Source organism: Hippichthys cyanospilos, chromosome 1 (assembly GCF_059441005.1).
Source record: "Hippichthys cyanospilos isolate Australia breed blue-spotted pipefish chromosome 1, RoL_Hcya_1.0, whole genome shotgun sequence".
NCBI lineage: Eukaryota > Metazoa > Chordata > Actinopteri > Syngnathiformes > Syngnathidae > Hippichthys > Hippichthys cyanospilos.
The window spans coordinates 12,150,612-12,168,248 of record NC_142369.1 but is presented as its reverse complement, the minus strand read 5'-3'; the positions used below and the strand labels follow the sequence as shown (position 1 = coordinate 12,168,248).

At 41.7% G+C, this 17,637-nt stretch overlaps 2 protein-coding genes and 1 long non-coding RNA gene across 5 annotated transcripts; 2 read left to right on the top strand and 1 right to left on the bottom strand.

Moving 5' to 3' along the window:
* The first annotated feature begins 438 nt into the window (after window positions 1–438).
* lox (lysyl oxidase) lies at window positions 439–5,556 on the top strand. Of its 3 annotated transcripts, XM_088417609.1 has the most exons (7): window positions 439–1,262; window positions 2,349–2,457; window positions 2,798–2,929; window positions 3,406–3,562; window positions 3,647–3,742; window positions 4,606–4,721; window positions 5,440–5,556. In XM_088417609.1, the coding sequence occupies exons 1-7, from the start codon at window positions 746–748 to the stop codon at window positions 5,444–5,446; spliced, it is 1,134 nt and encodes a 377-aa protein (XP_088273735.1). In that variant the 5' UTR covers window positions 439–745; the 3' UTR covers window positions 5,447–5,556. The 3 variants fall into 3 exon arrangements, with proteins under 3 accessions (XP_088273735.1, XP_088273727.1, XP_088273743.1); XM_088417601.1 differs by having other exon boundaries at window positions 3,406–3,742; XM_088417617.1 differs by lacking the exon at window positions 5,440–5,556 and having other exon boundaries at window positions 4,606–4,725.
* Window positions 5,557–6,396: 840 nt separating this feature from the next.
* On the top strand, window positions 6,397–14,854 carry sncaip (synuclein, alpha interacting protein). The gene is made up of 13 exons (XM_088409638.1): window positions 6,397–6,505; window positions 8,310–8,390; window positions 8,566–8,638; window positions 8,720–9,004; window positions 10,001–10,236; window positions 10,314–10,527; window positions 10,714–10,979; window positions 11,848–12,027; window positions 12,122–12,235; window positions 12,324–12,449; window positions 12,780–12,949; window positions 13,031–13,084; window positions 13,454–14,854. Exons 2-13 carry the CDS (start codon window positions 8,334–8,336, stop codon window positions 14,211–14,213), a joined length of 2,535 nt encoding a protein of 844 aa, XP_088265764.1. The 5' UTR covers window positions 6,397–6,505; window positions 8,310–8,333; the 3' UTR covers window positions 14,214–14,854.
* On the bottom strand, window positions 13,075–17,594 carry LOC148429214 (uncharacterized). Its single transcript, XR_015865003.1, has 2 exons — window positions 13,752–17,594; window positions 13,075–13,676 (listed from the first exon to the last, which is right to left on the bottom strand). It is a non-coding gene; the product is annotated as an uncharacterized LOC148429214 (long non-coding RNA).
* Between the last annotated feature and the right edge of the window lie 43 nt (window positions 17,595–17,637).

The following is a 17,637-nucleotide window of genomic DNA, read 5'->3' as shown; positions in this document are numbered from 1 at the left end:
GTTTGTAGCAAAGTTTTTTGCAAACTCCCCCTCCCCCAGAATAGAGAAAACGTTTTGCACCCCTTCCCATTCATCGTGCCAACTATCTATGAAAAAAAAACGAAGTATATACAGAAAACCTTTTTATTCTTTACTTTTTTTACTCTTTACTCTCTTTTTCTAACATTAAAGGAATAAAAACTATATTAATCATCTTTCAAGAACTGTTAACTATTTTATACAGCATCTATACAGTTTACAGGTTAGTCTAAAACTGAAAAAAAATAATTACCAAGTGCATCCAAGTGTCTGAAATGAAAATTTTATTGCAATTACATTCCACTTGGCAAAAACATAGCCTTTTCCTTAGGTCACCTGCTCCCCCCATGGCATCGCCTCGCGGCCCCCCAGGAGTCCCGCCCCACTATTTGAGAAAGACCGCCATAATCCGATGAAGTCACATCCATTTTTTTCTGGCTTTAGTAGTTGAATTTGACTGACGAGGTTGTCAACAACACTCCTGTCTGCTGTCACATCTTAAGACTATTATGTATGCATGGGCTATTATGTAAATTTAGTGACATGTACATCTGTGACTTCTCCCTTTTCTCCAACATAATTATATGAAGTTATTAGGAACTTGCATCTCTTGTTGTTTCATGGAAGCTGAGGAAACTCCTCCCCTACAACACACTTGCGCACACACACGCTCCTCAGAGCCCGTGCGAGTGGCATACTCCAGCACAAGAAGAAAAAGAAGTAGAAGATGAAGTCCATTCCTTTTGGCGTCTTTGTATTTTTCTGTTCTTCTCTACTGACAGGAAGTGGAAACAGCGCTCCGCAGAAGCAGCATGTGGCACAGGCGCCGGCGGCAGGTGGGCTGACGCGGGGCTTGACTTGGCGTCACAACGGACAGGTCTTCAGCATCCTCAGTCAGGGGTCCCGCTACCAGCCTCCAGCCCGGAACAGGGGCTCCTCTAGTACCCGTGTGATGCTCCTCGGCGGAGGTAACGAGACCTCCGTCCGAGCCGCCCCGCGAGTGCCCGCAGCCAATGGCGCCGCGCAGTTACGAGCTATAGCGCGTCAGCGCCCTCCGGCAAGATCAGACCTAAGAGCAGAATCGAGTGCAGATTCTGGGGAGGACAGGATGGTGGGAGACGACCCATACAACCCGTACAAGGCGTCCAACTACTACCCATACTACAACTATTACAATTCCTACTACAGACCCAGGGCATGGACCCGACACTGGCACGGCTACGGTACCAGGTACCACCAAAATGGTGAGAAATGTCTTTCGACAAAAAAAAATCATTTTGACTTGAAAGGTTGTGAAAATTGACTAGTACTGCTGAGCAAGGACCTCCAATCCACTAGGGGGCAGAATGTCACTTTTTGGGACAAATCTGTTCTAGTACTTTGGCCCCCCAGTCTACGACGTCCCTGCCTTACATTTTTTTCAGCTTACGGCGTGGATTGCGATGTTTTGTCGTCCCTTCTTTACGGTATTTTTACCGCTTTACGACCAAAACAACTGTCATGACCCTAGGGGTTGGCTGTATTTGTGTTGTTTTGTCTCCATCTTCAGGCGTTTTAAGGTAATTGCTCTTATTTTCTGGTCCCATCAAACTGCCTGCGCTGCAACACGTCAATCAGATGCTGGTCTTCTATTGGTCTGCGTCACGATAGCATTTTTTAAAATGTATATAAAATGTTGATGCTTTACCTGTTTTTTTTACATGCATTAGCGAATTAACATAGGTTTGGATTGCCCGCCATACGGCGAATTTGTGTTACGATCCCAACCGCAGAACGGATTAATCTCGTAAACCGGGGCCCACTGTATTTTGGAGCATGCAAATATGCTTCCTTGTGGTTGCTAACAATTTAGTTATAAGTAACTTTGAAATGTTTTGAACTAAGCCTTATTTTGAACAACTGGAACAATTTGATTTGGTTGTTTTTGGTACAGTTACATTCAGTTTAATGCAATTCAGTGAACCAAATTCAACTCATCTGAACGAAATACTAAAATGAACCAAAACTGAACTGAATAATGAAATGAATCAAACTGAACAAAAGAAATGAAACTGAACTGTACCAAACTGAAATTTTGTCAACCGAACTCAACCAAAACGAGCCCAATTTAAGCTAAACCAGAGTGAAGTCCTTGGTGGAAAGAAAGCTTCAGAGGATACGAATCAGGACTCAATCAAATCACAAGTGAACCAGATCATGAATGTGTACATACAGAAACTAAATGTAGTGTAGTTGCTTCAAATCTATTACCGGTTGTACAATCATTAACTGTACCACAATGATGTCACAATGTAATGACAATGTCACTCTACTGATTTCACCACATGTAGGTCTTCCCGATTTGGTTCCTGATGCGTACCACATCCAAGTGGGTTCATACATCCAAAGAATTCCCATGTACAACCTACGCTGTGCAGCTGAGGAGAACTGCCTCACCTCGTGAGACACGCACGCTTCCCATGACACAAAACATTTAAATACTGTCTAAAACTATGTTTATCCTAGATCAACCCCCAAAAAAACAATGTTTTTTCCAAGTTGTGTAAATACAGTTGGATAATACAGTTGGTAAATACTGGATTGAGACCTGACACACAGGTCAGGTCTCAATCCAGTTTAATACAGCCTTTCTCATCTGATCCAGTTTACAGGAGTCAAATCTCCAGTAAGGATGTTTCCCACATGGCTGTGTGGCAATCGCTTCTACATGTTACCAGTTAGCTAGTATTCTGAATATTTTATGCCAAGCTAATTGCTGGTTGCTGCTTTTTTTGTTAAGTTCTGCAAGGTCTGTGGGAGATTATGACATGCGAGTTTTGCTGAGGTTCCCTCAGCGTGTGAAGAATCAGGGAACGGCTGACTTCCTGCCCAGCAAAGCCCCGTACTCTTGGGAGTGGCACAGTTGCCACAAGTAAGAATGCACTGCAAGTTTAATGGAGATTTGCTGTCCAATTTGAATTAGTTTAAGCTTTGTTACATATTATGAAAATTCCTTTGATTTTTTTTTGTCTTATATCATACCAATGATATCATATCAACGGGGAAAAACACGGGATCTGAAATTACCAGCAGATGATTGCAAAATGCAACAATTCTGACATTTTTATTTGATTGCATCTGGACGTGCGAGATTTTGTGTACATAAATAATAGTTGTCCAAATTTTGGACCATATAAAACCATTATAATTACAATTTTGGAACTGCATTTTAATAGGATTTATGACATCAATTTTCCTGTGATTTTTGCAGCATTCTGTTGAGTGGAATTCAAATTATGTCAGCAAACAGAAATTTTTTTATTGACGCGTGCTTCACCTCAAGACAGTATAGGACCTACAAATCCTCCAGGCCTACTGAGTACTGATAGGCCGTGCGGCGTGTGTCAGTCACTTCCACAGCATGGATGATTTCAGCCTCTACGAGCTAGTGGACGCCGAGACCAACAAGGCGGTGGCGGAGGGACACAAGGCAAGCTTCTGTCTTGAGGACACGTCCTGTGATGCGGGTTACTACCGGAGATACGCATGCACCTCCCACACACAGGTCAACACGCCGTTTCAGCTCGATAACTTTTCTTCTTCAACATGGACTCTGTCATGCCGTTCATTTGCGTGTTTGCGCCTTCAGGGTTTGAGTCCGGGTTGTTACGACACGTACAATGCCGACATCGACTGTCAGTGGATCGACATCACCGACGTGGCTCCAGGGAAATACAGACTCAAGGTCACTTGTCCTATTGAAGCCAGTGAAAGAAATATTTAACCGTCTCATCTAGGTTTTGTCCAATTTCGTGGGGTCTGGACCAGTTTGAGCTACGCGATCCATATTCATCCAATGTACTATCATATTCGAGTCTGATCCTGTTTGATTTTATGTATTTCAATCCAGGTTAATATAATTTAATCCGATTAAGTGTTTACCAGTGTAATCCAGTCCGTTTATTTTAGTGTTGATCCGTTTAAGATGCAATCCGGTTCAAGCTAGTTCAGATGAGATTAATCTAATGCCGGGCTAAGCATTATCAGGATTCTGCGAAGTTTGCTGATGAGCTGAATATTTGAATCAGGTGTGCACTGGGAAAGCGCCGTAAATAAAAGGCAGATATGCGGTTTTGTTTGATCTGCAGTAATCTAGAGCACGAGTGTTAAACACCCGTCCTCGAGGGCCAGTATCCTGCATGTTTTCTAGGTTTGTCTCCCCCAAAACACCTGATTGTAATGATTAGCTCATCAGCAAGCTCCGGGATCCTCAAAATGATGCTAATCATTTGAATCAGGTGTGTTTGAGATGGATCGAAAACATGGGATACCGACCCTCGAGGACTGGAGTTTCAATTTTTTTCTAGTCCAGTTTAATCCGGCCTAGTAGAATTAAATTTAATGTCGTCACATTTTTTCAAGTATAGATCAATTTAATCTACGTATCTTTTTGTTCTAGTAATGTAATGTACCTGTATGTATTTTAAACAAGTACAGTATAGTCCAATTTAATCTTGTCTAATTTGATTTAATGTAGTCTATTTTAAACTTGCTATCGATGGCTAAGTGGGTTGATTTTAATTATTTATTTTTCGTTTTGGTTGTCAGGTGACCGTCAATCCACAAAAGAAAGTTCAGGAATCAAACTTTGGCAACAATGTGGTGCACTGTGATGTCCACTACACAGGAAATGCTGCCCACATGTCTGCTTGCAAGACCACAGCGTAAGGAAGGACACTTCATCCACACCAATTTGATGTCATTTCGTCGTAGTTTGATTTATTATCTCCGTCTAAATTAATTTTGGGTTGACCCATAAAATTTAGTTGAATTCAGTGCAGTGAATGGTAGTGAATGGTAAACCCTAACCCTAATCTGAGCAAGACCGATGAAATTGCATTTATCCTCTAATTAGTCTAGTCTTGTTTAGTCCAGTCTAAATTAGTTTAACCAAATCTAATACAGGATAGACTAGATTAATATAGTCAAAACTAGTTTAAAATAATCTAATTGAGACAAATTTGAATTGACTGTAGTCCAGTTTAATCTACTTTAAAGTAGCCCACTTTTTTTCTAGTCCAAAATAATGGACATATACATAGTCCATTTCCCCAATCAAGCCTAGATGGAACTGAACTACCGTAGTTTAGATGAGTTTACTTAAATGTAGTCTAGAGTCTAGACCATTGTAATATTGACCAGGTTAATCTGTATGATCTAGTCAATGCAAATTGCTATAGTAAACTCAAATAGGCCATTTATATTCTTTGTTATTTAAAAAAAAAATGTCATTTAGCATAATTTAAACTCATCCAGGGCTATGTAACCTAGTGCAGTTTGATATTTTAGTTTGATTTAGTTTGGACAAACTCATTCAAATGTAGTCTAAAACATCAATATCAGTAAAAGTGCAAAGACAAATTCAACTCTTTTGTCTTTCAGGAGCTGAGATTCACCAAAAGATCATTTTCGAACATGGGCAGATGACTTGAAGTACACTGACATGTAACTGTATTTAATTTGACTTTTAAATGCAACTATCAAATAAACTTGACGCCACTATTCTTGTCTTTTATTGTGATGACGTCGATAAATGGTCCGATTGTGGTATGGTTGTTGTTTTCCACATTGGCCGCTAGGGAGCGATGATGTTGAGTGTTGAGCGTGCAATGAGTTCAGGAACCATTTTCAGCAGACAGGCTGTCATTATGTAGTCTAATTATAGTTTCATAACCTTGCATGATTATACTTACGTAAAGCTAAAAGTGTAATTATAAAAACATAAACTCACAGGACTTGAGGATTTCCATCTGTCATGTGACATGTCCCGTCAAACATGTTAAATTGAATTTCACATCATTTACAGTAAACTTGTATGCATTAAACGACGCTGCACAACCCGATTTAAATGAGAGTCATTTTTTCTATGTTTATCTATTTTTTTTATTCTAAAGAGAATGAACCCGTCTAACGGAATCCCTCCTCGAAGATTGTCTATTAAAACGAAGAGTTCCTTGTCGCCGAATCTAGGAACATTGCTAATGTATTTTATAGACTAGAAGAAAATAATTTAATCGCAATAGTCATGAAGCATCATCCAGTTACTACTTCATTGGGTTTTTTAACTTTAAAAGATAGATCATATTGTTTTGCTGAAGGTGGTTTTCTGATTTATTTATTTTTTATCGAATTAAATCCACACTGAAACCATGTCCAACTTCGGCCTTGTCATAACATAATTCCTGTTCTACGTCTTAGAAACTTGTTATGAGGAGAAATTAGATTAATTTAATGAAGTTGAGTACTTAAACACGGGCCTGGCAAGCAAACGGAAGCGGATGAGGAAAAAAAACGGAGTAAGCCCTCTTCCCGGCGCCGCTCTATGAGGGCATATGTCAAAGTCTTTGTGCTACTAGACTCGACCAGCAAAAAAAAAAAAAAAAAGAAAAAAAACACAACATCTGCATTTGAAGCTTCCAGTCAGACTGCTCTGCTTTCACTCCGCCAGGTAAAATATTTTACACTTTAGCATCAGCGCACGTTTTAAAAGTCCTCTTTTTTTTCTGCGTGCACTTTCTCCAGTCTCTCCCTTTTCCAGCTGTCCGTCTAGCTTAGTATCTCGCTGGCTAGCCGATGGGCTACCCCTAAAGCTCGCTGCATGCTAATGAGCCTTCTAGCTTCGCAAATTAGCCTCGATTAAACCGATCATAGGAGCACAAGAAACTCGCTATTTAATCAAGCTAAATACGCCTTGAAATCGGAGAGGAAATGCAAATACATCACAACAATAGCCTCGTAAATGATGATAAACCACTGAACAATATTTCAAAATTTTGCACGGTTGTTTTTCTTAAACTCGAATAATGCCAATTTTTAGAGGGTATGCAGTGTAATAACATAGTGTTGGTTAAACTGGAAATTTCGGTCTTTTCTTTAGCCAGTCTGGTGATTTCAAACCGTCCCTGAAGGCATCACATCAAATCAAATGTCTTCGGAGACAGACTCGACCACAGGTGTCGAACTACAATCCGCAATCCTGCATGTTTTCGATACTTCTGACTAGAAACACCTCATTCAAATGATTTGCTCATCAGCAAGAAAATTTTCCTCATGTTTTGAATTCGGCGTGTTTTAAGAGAGCAGTCTATTCACTAGACTGTCCAAATTTCCACTTACAACGGATACCATAAAAAGAATAAATCACTTCAACTTCCATCTATGCATTTTGGCTTGTCTTTGATGTGTGCGCATAATGGAAGGTAATGAAGCATGTTTTATTTGGAAACTACAATCAACGTTGATTTATTGACTTTGTTGTTGCTTGTGTGGTCCTGGCATAGCCCATTCAAAAATAAAAAAACAACATCACGTGAGCTTGAACACAACATAACTTTGACTTGTGCGTACTAGCCAAGAAATGATCAGTGTGGCTACTAATTATCTTTGAGGTGTTGGTGACAGATTTGCCAGTGAATGTGCTAGCTGATAATGATTAGCATGAATAAGATGAAAATAATAATGAATGTAGTTTTCTGGGTTTTTGTAGCTGTTGCATTATGGTGCCATGTTGTTGTGTAATACTGTTTTTGTGTTCTTTTAAATTGTTGTTTTGTTAGTTCTCTTGTCCGTGTTTCATGTTACTATATGACCCAAAAATCTATCATTTTTTTGGTCAGCAAAGCCACCGTCACACACAAAAAAGGGCTTGAAAAAAATGGAAGAAATTTGCCAAGAAGTTATGTCATTTTAAAGACTCGAAGAAACGGGCACCAAATGCCCCCATTGTTTCAAACTCAAAACAATAGAATACCTTGTGGCCTCTCTTGTTTGTGCTGCACACTTTTCATTTTGCTGACCAAACTTTATCTACAAGAAAGTGTGCACATTCACAAGCTACTCGCGATAAACTACGTCAATATCTCAAAAAAAGCATGCAACTGTTTGAATTGTTGGGGACGGATCAAAGATGGGTTATCCCACCATCGAAGAACTACATGAAAATTGAATCAAACAAAGCTGGGTAGGGGATTCCACTTTATGTCACATCTAAAAAGTGCTAGAATGCGTTTTTTTTCTTTTCTTTTTTTTTCTTTTTTTAGACCTGATCACAGAAAACCGGGTCCTTTGTCTCATACTCTTGTGTTGTTGTTTCATGCTGTGTGATGTTGTCGGGAGATAACAAGCTGTGATGTTGGCTCATGTCGTTGTGATGGTTAGGGTCATGTTTAAAGTTGTTATGGGTTGTTGTATTTTTGGGATGAGCTCTCAATGTGTTGTTATGTTGGTGTGTCAATTTGTCATGTTCTGTGCAGGGGTGGAGGTGATGAGGTGGGAAGATGGAGGTTCCTGAGTATTTGGACTTGGATGAGATTGACTTCTCAGACGACACTGTGGTCAGTTGCGCACACACACACACAGAAACACACACACACCCGTGCGTGCTGTAGTCGTGGTTGTAAATCGGTAGATTTAATAAAATTGAATGTTATGATATCGCATTCTTTGTGGTCAGATAAACCAATTAATCGATCGGACTCTACTTGTTATGACCTTGTTGTGTTGTTTCAGTATTCTGTCTCATCTTTGAAGAACATTCCGGAATTGTCTAGACGGAACGATGCTCAGGCAGAGGAGCGAGCTGGTAACTTAACTTTGCTAGCTAACTGATTAATGCTAATTAATCATCTCCTTCCTTCCTTTGCATCCTTGCTCTGCTCTTCAGCACCTTCCATCAACTGGAGTCGTGGCGTGGCGTCTCATGTAGGCGTTGTGGGAATGAAACCCGCAGGTGTGACTGAGGCACACAGTAAGTTCCGTCCTGTCAAGCGGGTTTCTCCTCTCAAGCATCACCCCGAGACCAGAGAGGAGCCTCCGGGCTGGGACGCCAAGGTCCTAGAACAAGAGCAGGAGCGAGGAGTGGAGAATGCCAGGCCGGCTGCTAAGAACCACAACCTGGCTTCTAGTGCGGCGGGAGGGAAGATGTTGGATGGGGCTGGTGCGGGTTCAGGTAAGTGAAATGGTAATTTAACATTCAAACACAGGCATATTCAGGTAAAGCATATAGTCGTGAACAAAATTTGACAAGCTTAATGCTGACATGTGATGTGAAATTCCATAAATGAGCTAACAGAAATCAACGTCAATTTGAGGATTATTGCAACCCTTCAAACCAGGGCTACCTAAGTACTGTATTTTCCGCACTATAAGGCACACCTGTATCTAAGGCGCACCTTCATTTAATGGGCTATTGTGAAACTGTTTTCACTTATAAGATGCGCTGCATTATAAGGCGCATAAAATAGAAGCAATCAGATAAGTCGGTCAAAAATTATTAATAGACAACCAGAAATGAAGAATAAAGAATTGCTCACATATAATACCAAATGCCAAAGATAGGCTAATGGAAATGACTCCCAGTGTTACAGTAATCAAATCTTCAAACAACTGCTGCTTTAACACGCACAAAGCAGCAGCGCATACAAACAGCATCAAGAATAATCAAAACAATTCTGCTAGCTTAGTGCTAACGCACAATCCCAAATACCATAGACAGGCTAAAGGTAACTAGTGCCAGTGTTACTGTTATTATAGATGTTCAAACAACTGCCATTTTTAACATACGTGAAGCAGCAATGCATACAAACAACATACAAGAATACTCACCGACATACTACAAACTCGATGTGAACATACAATGCAAAATGCCATATGGGAGCTAATGAAAATGATCATCTATGTTACAGTGATAATCATTCAAACAATTGCTACTTTAACACACGCAAAGCCACACATACAAATAGAGAATATAACAATACAAACAGACATACGTACGGCTCACTCAATGCTAACATATCAAAATGCCATAGAGGAGCTAATAGAAAAAAGCATTTATGTTCACTTGAGCGGTGGAGGTTGCCAATTACTTGAATTCTGGGGGTCAAGGTCCGACTCTCAAGGTTTTTTCTATGAATTGTTTCAGAAAGATATTTTGTTTCCACAACAGTTGGCAACCAAGGGGGCAATTCGGTTGTCCTGGGGGAGCTGGAGCACTACGACCTGGATATGGACGAAATCCTGGACGTGCCTTTCATCAAGTCGTCCGGGCAGCAGACGTCGACGCTGCCGAGGGCCCTCGACAAACGGGTGATGAGCGTGGGCAATGTGGGCGGAGCTACGCTGGAGCGACAACGAAGGCAAAACAACAAGGCAGATGACAACGGCAACAACATGGCCGCACAGGTACACGCATTCTTTGTCCTTCTCCACCATCCCAACCTCTACTTTTTTTTCTTTTTCTTTTCTTCTTCCGTTTCTAGATGTGCGTCTTGTCCCCCCTGAAGTGGTCTGACCTGAGGAAGTCCAAATCCCTGGATCCGGACCTGCAGCACCTTCCTCGTTCTCAGTCTTCGGGAGGCTTCCAGCATCATCTTCATCATCATCATCATCATCATCATCATCAGGAAGTGGCGCTCTCCTCTTCCTCGTCGCTGCTCAGCTGTTCCTCGTCACTCTCGTCCTTCCCCGAGGGAGGTAAGAGCCCCATGTGGCCTAGAAATGCATTGTCATTCAAATACAATAAATAGAAGGTGTGTTACCTTCATTATAACATTTTAGGTTGCTGATCCCTGATCTAGAATAAGACAAAACTTTTTAATGCCATACATACTTGCATGCTAATAATCAATCTGATAATCATTTTGTGCTTGATTGACCCAGACAAGCTGCTGTCAGCCAGGCCCTACGCCGAAACACAGAACCAGAACCTGAACGTGAGGCCAGTCCCGGATCCTCCAGCAGGGGGCGGCAGCGTCTTGTTTCCGCTGCTGGCTAAGCAGGACGCTGGCAAGCCGTGGAGCTCTGCAGGAGGACAACATGGAGGAGCAACAGGAGGAGGGAGGGGGGGAGGAACAGAGATGGACGAAGAAAGCAAGAAGAAGAACAACATCATCAATATTGTCAGAGAGGGTCAAATCTCGCTCCTGGTGAGACACTTGTTCGTCTTTTTGGTTGGTGGTCAATTCCATTATGCTTATAAGGCCCATATCATGATATTTTAAATTTTCCACAGTGAAATATATGCATATGCATTACATTTGGCACAATTGTAACTTCATTTTAAAGTTTTATGGTACCGATATTTCTAACCAGGAAGTGAAATGTCTCGTTGACTGAAGTCGCACCTTTCTCTGTGTGGCTTCGTGATATCATTCAATGCCGGCCATGAAACATCCACGCATCTATCATCTTGACCAATTATCCTCTTGAGGGTCGCGGGTCGCTAGACTACCCCAGCCGAGTGAATGAAAGAGCCAAAACAGGCATTTTACATCAAAATGCAAAACAGTGAAAAAAAGCTGCACTCCCTAAAAGCTGTTCCTCCCATTAAATTGAAACCAGTATTCATAACAACAGCTCCGCCCACAGGTGAATTCACTACTACTGACGTTGATTGCCACTTTGGCATTTTCTACAGTAGTTCTAACTCATACATGAAAGGTTGCTGTTTGCTTGGCCGGCTCTTCAAAATCTCTTCTCATTTCTGGAACCAAAACAAAACTAAAAAATATGGATAAGGTTGGCGTGTATTTACTCTTGCACGGGCGGAACGGGGGCGGAGTCATACGTTCTCTCTCAAGCCCTGTTTTAACTGCTCGGGCGGGACCGGTACGAGCGCACGGAGTGAGCAAGGAATGCTTCTAAATACATCAGTGAAGGGAAATAACATTTTGGGGGCATTTGAGATGAGAAAGCAACTTTGTAACACGGTTAAAATCAATTTTGGTGAATGTTCATTTGTCCAAATTTTGATGCAAAGTTCTCTTTTTTTCATGTTTGATGTTTTCCCGCCAGCCTCACCTGGCCGCCGACAACCTTTCGCTGATCCGCGACGAGGTGGGCAACAACCTTCTGCACGTGTCGGCATCCCACGGCCACGCCGAGTGTCTCCAGCATCTCACGTCCCTGATGGGAGAGGACGGACTGAACGAACGCAACCAGCAGCAGCTCACGCCCGCCGGGCTCGCCGTCAAGGTTCGTCCGAGGCAGCCATTTTGTTTTTAAAGCGTGTCATTTCCTAAAAATGATGCTTGAAGGTGTGTTTTTGTAAAAATGTGTGTGTATGTAGAACGGTCACCTGGAGTGTGTACGTTGGATGGTGAGTGAGACGGAGGCCATCGCTGAGTTGAGCTGCACCAGAGAACATCCTAGCTTGATACACTACGCCGCTCGTTACGGCCAGGTAAGGCGCTTCCGGTCTCTCGCTTTATTATTTATTATGATAAATATGATATTCATTATTATTTGTGTTTACGTGCATGCGTGCGTAGGAGAAGGTGTTGCTGTGGCTGCTTCAGTTTATGCAGGAACAGGCCATCTCGCTGGATGAGGTGGATCACAACGGCAACACGGGCGTGCACGTGGCTGCGCAGTATGGACACCTCACGTGTATACAAGTACGTACGCATATCCGTCACTGTTTGAATACTATTGAAATAATTGTTATCTGCTGCGCTAGAATACGGCATATCAGCTTAATGGCGCATTACTGCCATCATCTGGTGATGTGCTTTCACTGCAAGGAAACCAGTGCAAATAAATGGTAGCTGGATGTTTTGATCTAGCGGTTTTGATCTCCACTGTACATTGTAATTACTCGTTATGTTTTTACAAAATACAGCCAAACATGTTTTTCTGATCACTGCTGTGAAGTCTGAAACCTTTGTGTGTGTGTGTGTGTGTGTGTGTGTGTGTGTTTGTGTGCGCGCGCGGATGCGTGTGGCTAGACACTGGTGGAGTACGGCTCCAACGTTACGGTGTTGAACCAGCAGGGTGAGCGACCTTCACAGCTGGCGGAGCGTCAAGGTCACAGCCCGTGCGCTCGCTACCTGGTCGTCGTGGAAACGTGCATGTCCCTGGCGTCCCAGGTCGTCAAGCTAACCAAGCAGCTCACAGAGTCAGTGCGGGGGAAAAAATTGCAGTGTTCAGCTTTCGGCTCATGAAGCTTATTGACTAAATGTGTGTGTGTGTGATGCAGACAAGCAGCTGAGAAGGCGACACTACAGAAACAACTACACAAACTTGACAACAGGTACTTTATTTCCCATAGGTTTATCTTGCTAGCTTAGTGGGACTGTCCCATTGACATAATGCAATTCCTAGCCCCTAACCTCACCGTCACAACCGATTGCCTAACCCTAACCTCAACCAAACTCCAATTTGAAAACTAAAGCTCTCAAACCAAATCTTAACCCTGAAACAGAGGTCTGGACTAACTTCAATGTTCATGCAAAGATTCAAATAGAATCACACACACATGCATTCACGCATTGGCATGAACACATTTATAAACGCATGCTCATTCAATTCCATTCCCTCACTTTCACTCACACATGTGAGATTACAACATAGTGGTTAATGTGTAGTTACAGTGTATCCAGCAAATGTGTCTCATCCACAGCTGTCTTCCACCCGGCGTGGAGGCGTGGCCTGAGATGATGCTGAGCGTGGAGGGAATGTCCGCGGACAGCGATTGGCTGGTGCGGCAGGAGGCGGGGCTGCGGAAGGATGCCTGTGACACCTCCAGAGTGGGGCCTGCAGCCACGGGCGGTCTGAGCCGCGAGGGCGTGCGGCGTAGCAGCGCGGTGGCGTCGGCGGAGAAGCGCGAGCAGAAGCTGGCGCGTCTGAAGCAGATGATGCAACGCTCGCTCAGCGAATCCGATTCCGACGCCCCTCCCAGACCCGATAGGCCCATTCACCTGCCGCTCAATGACGAGGAACCCGCCTCCAAGCATCTTCACCTGGTGATGAAGAAGCATCTCCCCCCTGGCGACAGGAAGCTGATCTCCAAGCCGGTCACCGGCGAAGTGGCGGACGCCACCGGCGACGTGGACGCCGCCCCGGACGCCTCCAGCCCCCCCAAGGCGGTGGCCACCAGCCCCAAGAGCGCACTCAAGTCGCCATCTTCTCGCAGGAAGACAGCGCACAACCTCAAGCTCAGGGTCACCTTCAATGAGCACCTGCACCAGGAGGCGGAGCCAAGCAGGGCACCGCCTGCAACCAAGGAAGCCACGCCTACAGGAAACTCAGAGGCCAAGAGGCCCTTCGGGGCACTCAGGTCCATCATGGAGACGCTCAGCGGAAATGCAAACAACAACAACAACACACCCAACACGACACACAACCAGCATAAGAACAAGAACAAGGGCACAAATGTGTGAAAACTATGTAGCCGTGGCAACAGCAATTTTTGTAATCGCACACTTTATACACGTCACTTTTTTAAAAAATATTTAAAGCCACTGTCTCATGATCTATGATCTATCGCTATGACGTCACTATTCAGGATGCCCTTTTCAAACTTTTATTTTAAACAGACTTCTCCTCAAGCAACATCCGTCCCACTTATGATTTTTAAAACCTTTATATCAAACACTGTCGTTTAACACGCCTACAACACTATTCAACTTAAAGCTGTTGCGTCACCTGTCCGTGGCAGCACCATGGTTTCACCAGTTATGAAACAACTTTATTTCAATCAGTGCTTCTCAATTATTTTCTGCAACCCACCTAGGAAAGAGAAAACATTTACTCATTGTTGTGACTAAAAATGAGATCATCATCCATAAAAATCATATCAGTATACTTAAAATGAAATCCCTTTTAACATCAACTTACAGCTAATGTTTACTCTTTACAGGGTTTACAGGTTCCAACCTATTCTGAATCTGAAAAATAAATAGCTCAAAGTGCCTGAAATTTAAAAAAGTCAATCTTTATTCGAACTAGAAACGTTTTTGACCAACTGACCCATTTATTGCTGAAAAAAAGAATAATAAATGTAAATTTGATCTCAAACAAACCCCAATATCTTAAATATTTTAACCTGAAGAAAAGTATAGTTGTGCTGAATTTCTTTTAAATCACCTTAATCATTAATGTGATTTCGAAACAAATGTTGACAGGATATAGAAAATGGATTGATGTTAACAGCAATTCAAAGTTTCTAATGAGGGCACCACAGCACCCCCTGGTGCCATATATGTGCAATTACTTTACACGGCGCATAGGCGAATCACCCTTTCCCCCCGCCGCCGTCATCGGCGCGCCCCACAATTTGAGGATTGATCATAATTCATTGCAACATCACTAAAACGTGATCGTTCTACCTGTTTCCATAGCAACCCTTAATGTCAGCATTTTCAAAACAACTTTATTTACGCCAAGCAATCATTTGACTCGTAGCTATGGTAGCAACATTGTTTTTAATAACACTTCAAGGCATATTTTAATTTGATTTATGTCAAGCTGTGTTTTCACTGTGGGCACAGCTACAAGGGTTTATTCGTGACTTCCTATTTGAAACACAAAAAAACCTTTAAAAAAAAAAAGGCTGTCACGTTACGTCATGTTTTTTACCTTTTGGGTACTTAAAAAGTAAAGTAGGTTACTGCGTGACCTTTTGCTATGGTTACATTTTATCCACGATGTCACCTTTTTTACAAGTATTTTTTTCACAACTGTATTCAAACAAGCCTGTAACAATACCTGTGTCTTTTCATCTGGCGCTTCCCAGTGGACGCCACAGTCATTTCATCCGCCAGTCCACTAGGGGGCAGCTGTGAACCCAAATACCGCTACCTAATGGCTATGATTGGAGAAATCTGATTGGACAATGGGACACATGCTAATTGGTACAGCCAACGCGCATAGCTCGGTGGTTGTATGATGAAATGAATGGATGTTTTTTCTTCTCTAAATGAAGACGCAAATGAGCTGAAATATCACAAAATATGTTAGCACTTTTTTCTTTTCTTTTTTTAAACCAAAAACAAATTAAAAGTGTACTTGTATTTCTCATAACGTTTGTGCTTTTATTGCAGGGTTGGTTGGTATTCCGCTGGTAAGTTCGTAACTAGTTGGCATTTAATTTGTGTGACTTGAGTCCTGTTAATTAAATTAACATTTAATTTGCGATAATTTCTTATTTTAGCATATAGTATTTAGCACACAATGTAGCTTGTGCGACATTCATTTTGAAGTAAGTTTTAAGTTTTTGTGGCTACCAGTATTAGCAACTTTAGTTTAGGTGGGACTGGCATTTAGCATGTTGCTGTGAAACTGCGCTAGCAAATGACTATTTCAATTTTTTTTTTCATAATGTTTTAAGTTTCTGACACATCATATTGGCTTTTTTATAGTTTTTTTTTAAGAAAAATGAACTGCACATATTTTTGTGAGCGTTATAAACACAGTTTTAAATTACACTTCATTAAAATGAGTCACAATTTTTAAAAATTGTGAAAAACAACTATTTTTCTATAACATTTATCTTATTAGCATTTAGGTTGTTCGCATTTATGACTTGCATGACTCACTGCAAATATTGAAGCCTTTGGGTGATACATTCAGCCTGCGTACTACCAGTTTTTAGCTCCTGTTAGCGTGTAGCTTTTATCTGTGTAGCCTTTAACTGGATACATGGTCTCTTAAGTGCTGTCTAATCGATGTGGTTGAATTTATCACTTTGACTTGTGCCCCCCCTTTGTGGCCCCACAGGTGTCGATGTCGAAAACTAGCATGTTGTTTTTGTCCCCTCCTGCTAAAGCTCGTTTGGCTAATTGTCACGTTTCATATTTGCGCGTGATGGAGGGCACCATTAGGCCGGCACCCATTAGGGCCCCAGTGGGACTGGGGGGGGCAGTAAGGGAGCTGCATCAAAGGCCAATTTGCCAGGCAGACATCATCAATTGAGCCTGCTAAGTGGATCTTTTTGACGCCTTTTAAACGAGCGCAGAGCTCAATCGGCTCGAAGCATCAATCAGCTAGCTTGCGGCCTTTAGCGTCTTACCAAACGTCTCGGTGGACTTTTCAAAGATTTGTGACGGTGAAACCATTTTTCACTTTGACCACAAAAAGGTTCGAGTTTAGTTTTCACTTTATGATCCAGCAGCAGGGCCTACGCTTGATAATCGTTGGCCATGGCAATGACGAATCATCACTCCTCAACCGCAACGTCAATAAAGCCTCGCCCGGCATGCTAATGTGGCTAGCCGCTTAACTGAAAACATGCAACAAACATGCTAATGTAGAAGAATGTGCTTGCCCAGGAAAAAAAAAAAAATCTAAATAACAATTGCTGATACTGTCAGTTATATATTATCAGTTATATATCATATTAATGTAACATAAATAATATATATGAATATCAAAACTAATATTTTCTGCTAAGCCGACAACTTGATATGCAAACAAGCTATGCCAGAGGCGTCCAAAGTTTGTTACATAGTTAACACTGCTAATTTGCATGTTTAAAAAATAACATGCAAAACATCATTGGTTTGTGGGGAATATTAAAATGTTAAGTATCTCATGTTTAGTTAAAATTAAAGTTGAAATGACAATTGATTTATTTTAAAAGTTGAATGGTATGTGATATTGGGTGTTTGTAATGTTTCAAAAGAAAAAAAAATCTTAAATTTTGTGAACAGTTAATGAGAATTCTGTCAATATTTGACATTTAGTTTGGTTTCCAAATAGGAAATTTGACTATATCAAATTAACAATTGTTTTAATTTGAAAAACTATTCAATACAGTTTGTCACGATCAAAGTCATCTTGGTTGTTTTTCCTCACTTGATTACA

What these genes read in the sequence shown, in the direction of transcription:
- lox (XM_088417601.1), top strand. Translation starts at nt 746, where the DNA reads ATGAAGTCCATTCCTTTTGGCGTCTTTGTATTTTTCTGTTCTTCTCTA. An exon ending in TACCAGGTACCACCAAAATG is followed by an intron (nt 1,263 to 2,348) that starts GTGAGAAATGTC and finishes CACCACATGTAG; the next exon opens with GTCTTCCCGATTTGGTTCCT. An exon ending in GAGTGGCACAGTTGCCACAA is followed by an intron (nt 2,930 to 3,405) that starts GTAAGAATGCAC and finishes GGCGTGTGTCAG; the next exon opens with TCACTTCCACAGCATGGATG.
- sncaip (XM_088409638.1), top strand. Translation starts at nt 8,334, where the DNA reads ATGGAGGTTCCTGAGTATTTGGACTTGGATGAGATTGACTTCTCAGAC. An exon ending in TGGGGCTGGTGCGGGTTCAG is followed by an intron (nt 9,005 to 10,000) that starts GTAAGTGAAATG and finishes TTTCCACAACAG; the next exon opens with TTGGCAACCAAGGGGGCAAT. An exon ending in ACGCCGCTCGTTACGGCCAG is followed by an intron (nt 12,236 to 12,323) that starts GTAAGGCGCTTC and finishes ATGCGTGCGTAG; the next exon opens with GAGAAGGTGTTGCTGTGGCT.